Genomic DNA, 5000 nt, shown 5'->3' with positions numbered 1-5000 from the left:
CAGCTCCTCACACAGGCTACCGTTGCTGAGGAACAGGTCTCAGAACTGCAGGAGTATGTTGACAACCACTTGGGCAGGTAAACACAAGCATTATTAGGGTGAACATGAATCAGTGTATTGTGTGAGGATACAGCAACATATTGCAGTGTAATGTGTTTGTAAGTCAGCGTTAATGTGTTAGCGGATGCATGTGTCTGTATCAGGTATAAGCAGGAGATCACTCGACTGCGAGGGCTTCTGGGGTTGGGGGCGGGACGAGCCAGTAGTGCAGAGCTCCCGAAGACACGCCTCCTCCGCCGCTCGATCAAAAACACCAGCTATGAGATTTAGAGGCCACCCCCCTTTTCTCAGCAGGACACTTCTCTGGAGGAAACAGAGATCAGTGTGAATCCCCTCACCACTGTCCCAGCATTACATAACTCCAGACCTTTAAAAATGCCCAACAAAGGCTTGAGCACAATGGATGAGGACAGCTGTTGTTTGTAGGACCTTTAATGCAGCCCATGCATGAAGCAAAAGTAGCAAAAGCGCTCGACAGAGGTGCATTGAAAGACTTTTTTTTTTTTTTATTAATTTCTACACATTATTAGATGTATTCATTTAGTTGATGAATGAACATCTACATGATAATAAAAAGATATGGGTGTGTATATATACAGTACACAAATAGTTCCAGTTTGGTCAATTTTCCAGCAGAGTTCAAATCAGTGGCCAGTCTCACCGCTCAAGCAACCGAGACCAATATGAGCGTATGCCTAGATGTCGGTAAGACCTTTAATTACACCCTGGCCAGCGCACCACCGTCCCATGGCTGCTTAATGACAGGCTTGTAATGTGGTCAAGTGCCATTACACAGTTTTCATGGGAACTGCATCTTCTGAGCAGAAATCAAAGTGGCTTTAGCGCAGCATTAGTAACTCAAATTTGGTAGGTCTACTGTACAACATGAGTCACCATATAAGGAGGTGTTGTGTTTTATTTTGTTTATTTAATTTAACACACCCGATAAGGGAGTTGCAGAGTGCGTGTACTACCCTGTCTTGCCAGTAGGGTGAGCTCTGTGTGAGTGTGGATGTGTGTGAGACTAGAGTGAGGGCCTTGAGAAACTATGCGTGGAATGTTTGTAAAGCTTATGTCAATTTCACGAGCTGCGGAGAAAAAAAGCCTCCTGACAATGAATTATCATACGGGGTGAGAATAATGTCATTACGCATATCACGCTCACACAATCACACTCACACATACCATTTTACTCCCAGACACAGACATTCACCTACATGCATACATTTACACCAGAATACAATTTCGGCAATATTCACACGTATGTGATTTTGCACTCTAGCAACTGGACAAACATCCTTGTAATCACACACACACACACACACACACACACACACACACACACACACACACACACACACACACGCACACACACACACACACACACACACACACACACAGACACAGTCTGAGTGGTTGGGATAATAGGACCCCTTTCATGTGTCTCTTGGTGAAGCGCCTGCAACTTTGAAAAGCCATAAAGAATTTTACTGTGCAGACCAGACAGCCATGGCTACCCTGAGCTCCCTGAAACAGCCCATAATATTCCTGTACCATCAGCACAGTGCCAGCGTCCAACAGCTGTGTGACTAAATACTTGGGGGGAAAAATTGTGATTTGAATGTCTCATGGTTCCACTGACTGAGACACGCACACACACACACACACACACACACACACAGAGACCATCACCCAGGGCACCCCCTCCTCAATCCTCTCCCCAGCATGTCTGTGCCAGGACAGGGGCATGGGAAGTGGGGTTTAGTCAGCTATCTGCCCCTCTGGCCCTGGGAAAGTGTGTGGGTGTGGGTGTGCTGGACGGTGAGTGGGTGCGTGATGTCCAGCTGGGCACAGGGCTACCAGGGCACACTGACCTGACTGCCCTGTGGTGGGAATGCCCTGTGGAGTGAGAGACAGAGAGACAATTGAAAAGATACGCTGCAAAACAGTAGCTTCCTAGACTCCTCATAAACACTGTATAAACATGTTGTATAAACACACGCTATTTGGTTTTCTGGCAATGTATATACTATAGTAATTACACACCAAAGACATACAGGAGAATCAGTGGCGTAAGCTCTTGAAGCTCCTCTGCAGTCTATGGTGTGTTCCCACTCAGGGAATCAGTTGTGCAACATTTCCAAATCTTTTAAAAAATAATTGTTTTGGCTTTGATTTAAATGTTAATAATATCTTTCTCAGTGTACATCTGTATGGAAATCTTAATTTGTTTTTACTGAATGGCTAAATTAATGTTTGAATGAATGAATGTTTCACTTTAAAACTTCTTTAAAAGAAGACAATAAAAAATATTACCCTGACCGTATAATGTGTGTTGAATAAGTAGGCTGGTATAGTGGTATCCATGTGCATCCCAGAATATTCCCTCTGGTTGCCCCCGGAAACACAAGGAAGCAGACTGCCAGAATTCAGTGACTGAGCGAGTGGGAAAACTACGGCATGAATGAGATTTTCCTGGGTGGGAACTGGAATAGGAAAGGAAACCCCTCGTGCATGCACACATACACACTCTCACACACAAGCACACACACACACACACACACACACACACACACACACGCACGCACACTGGCAGGACGTGGGATTCTCAAAATTGGCCTTTTGTTTCATGCACTAATGCTTGACTGATATGGGCTTAATGAACACAAGCTGAGTGTGTTTGTGTGTGTGTGTGTGTGTGTGTGTGTGAGAGAGAGAGAGAGAGTGTGAGTGAGTGTGTGTGTGTGAGTGTGTTGGTGTGTAATTGGAATGGACAAACCTTGTGAACGGGAGCAGTGAGCGGAGGAATTTGTGGGAAAAGTGAAATAGACAGAAGGAAGACGCAACAATGGTGAAAGAATGCTGAGTTTGGGACTCTGTCCGTGTGTGTGTGTGATACTCTATGAGGAGGAGTTCAGGAAGTCAATGGTTGACTCTCCTAATGGGCACTTTGGATTTACACTTTGCACTAACTTCCCAATGGAATAAATGTATTTTTAACTAGCCTATGTATCAACATAAAACCAACATTGTCAATGTTGATGCATTTGCTATATGTTGAGTAATTTTCACAAAACTATGTACTATAAAAAATAAGACAGTCTCTCTTCTAAATTAATTACACATTTTAGAAGTGAGCAAACACATTTGGCACCAGTCTGGCTGGATCTTGGGCGTTGGTGCACTTAATTATTCCCCAGCAGATCTGGTTCAAGTCAAATCCCACTGGTATGTGTAAGTGCCACTCGCCTGGTCTGTGGTGTGGCCTCTCCACAGATGTTCTACATGGTTCAAGTCCAGACACAGGAAGGCCACTCGAGCCCATTGAGAGGCTTGTCCCAGCGGCTCTTAAGTGCTGTCTTGGCTGTGGGCTGCAGGTCATTGCCATGATGAAAAGTGACCCTTTGCCCCAGTCTGAGGTGGTGTGCTCTCTGCAACACATTTTCTTCAAGGACCTCTCTGGGTTTGGGTGTATTCATGTGCCTCTTAGTAGTGACCAGTCCACTCACCCTACAGCACACTGCTGACACCACCATACACCACCTTAGTAATGAGGAGCTCATATGAGGAGAGTGCCTGGTGTGAGCCTCACAAACCACTTGGGAAGTAATACCCAAAGTGTTAATCCTTTGTGTGCTGTCATTGTTTGTGGAGAATTTTGATTATATATTTTGTAAACCGTCTCTGCTTTAATCTATTGTTCTGGGTTATTATTTTGTAGATTACTGAACAAAAATACATGTTTAATACTTGTAAACTATAAATCTTTGACCAAGTGCAAAATAGTGAGTTGGTTAGTTAAGTTTCAGAAACCATTAGTTTTCCCATCATTTGCAGTGTGTGGTGGATGTAGACATCAAGTGCTTTGTGCACGCTGGGAAGTATAGTATTTGTGAGTATACCAATTCAGCTGTGAATAATAAATCTATAATGCGCTGAATAATTTATAGGCCGACAGTCTCACAGCTCTATTGTCGTGACATTTTATAGAGGCCTGCACATTATTTTACTGAGCTCCTGTTCCCCAGTGATGTAGCCCAAAGATGTCATATATTAACATTTCATTTGGACGTCTGTTTTCTCAAGATTTCCTTGGATGCCTGTTTTCTCAAGGTCCTGAGAAAATCACATGATTAATTTGATATCAAGTGGAAAGCCTTGCACTGCTCTCCTGTCATTGTAAATTAATCAGCCAGTTTCAGCTTTGTTGGCAGAGCAGTCAACATGAGCTTGTGAGAGTGGTGGTAGACAACACTGATCACCTAGGAGACAAGACCTTGGGAGACAGGGTTCCTGATAAATGTGTGCTATAACTGAAATAAAGCAGACCTTGTTGTAACAGCTAACATGTCACTGATGTTTGACTGGGATAACTTTAAGGCAACTGAAGCCTATAAACATTGCGTCTTTTTCTCCAGATGTCAAATGAATTGCCACTATCAAAATGAAATGTGACTAAATGTTGAAAGTGGAGCTGCACTTCTGTTATGTGTGGATTCAAATCACACATGGTGTGATCTACAAGTGGTTTCTTTACAGAAAAGGTCACTGTTCTGTTGGACCATTATCACCGAAATACCATAACTCATAGCAGTAGTACAACCTCAGGAGATAAATATTTTACTTGTGTAGGGTTATCTATCTGGTGGCCAACTGGGGAAAGTAGGCCTGCTTTTCTGTTCTCAAACCTACTACCAACCGGTAGATCTGCACACAGATGGGAGTAGAGAGTAGAGACGGGATCCTATGCTCCTCTTTTCCCAAGGCTATTAAACGTTAAGCCTAAAATCACCAATTCTTTCTTCAACCCCCTTTGCATTGTTGAATTATGAAAGTTTTCAACTCTTTCTAAAGAACTTTTTTGACATCAAAGAGTTTTCTGCATGGAAAAGATGCCCTGAGGAACTTTTCAAAGAACTTTCCATAGAACCTGTGGAGAA

The 5000-nt window shown here is 43.3% G+C and overlaps 1 protein-coding gene across 1 annotated transcript in view; it reads left to right on the top strand.

Moving 5' to 3' along the window:
* ccdc78 (coiled-coil domain containing 78) overlaps window positions 1–330 on the top strand; it is a 4366-nt gene extending 4036 nt beyond the window's left edge. The window contains exons 11-12 of the mRNA XM_062525757.1: window positions 1–77; window positions 204–330. The exon at window positions 1–77 is cut by the window's left edge and continues 24 nt beyond it. Coding sequence (XP_062381741.1) covers window positions 1–77; window positions 204–330 — 204 coding nt within the window. The remainder of the gene's footprint in view (window positions 78–203) is intronic.
* Window positions 331–5000: the final 4670 nt, after the last annotated feature.

The sequence above is a fragment of the Sardina pilchardus genome, chromosome 22 (genome assembly GCF_963854185.1).
Source record: "Sardina pilchardus chromosome 22, fSarPil1.1, whole genome shotgun sequence".
In the NCBI taxonomy this organism is placed as follows: Eukaryota; Metazoa; Chordata; class Actinopteri; order Clupeiformes; family Clupeidae; genus Sardina; species Sardina pilchardus.
Note: the sequence above shows the minus strand (reverse complement) of the source record. Positions and strands in the feature narration are given on the sequence as shown.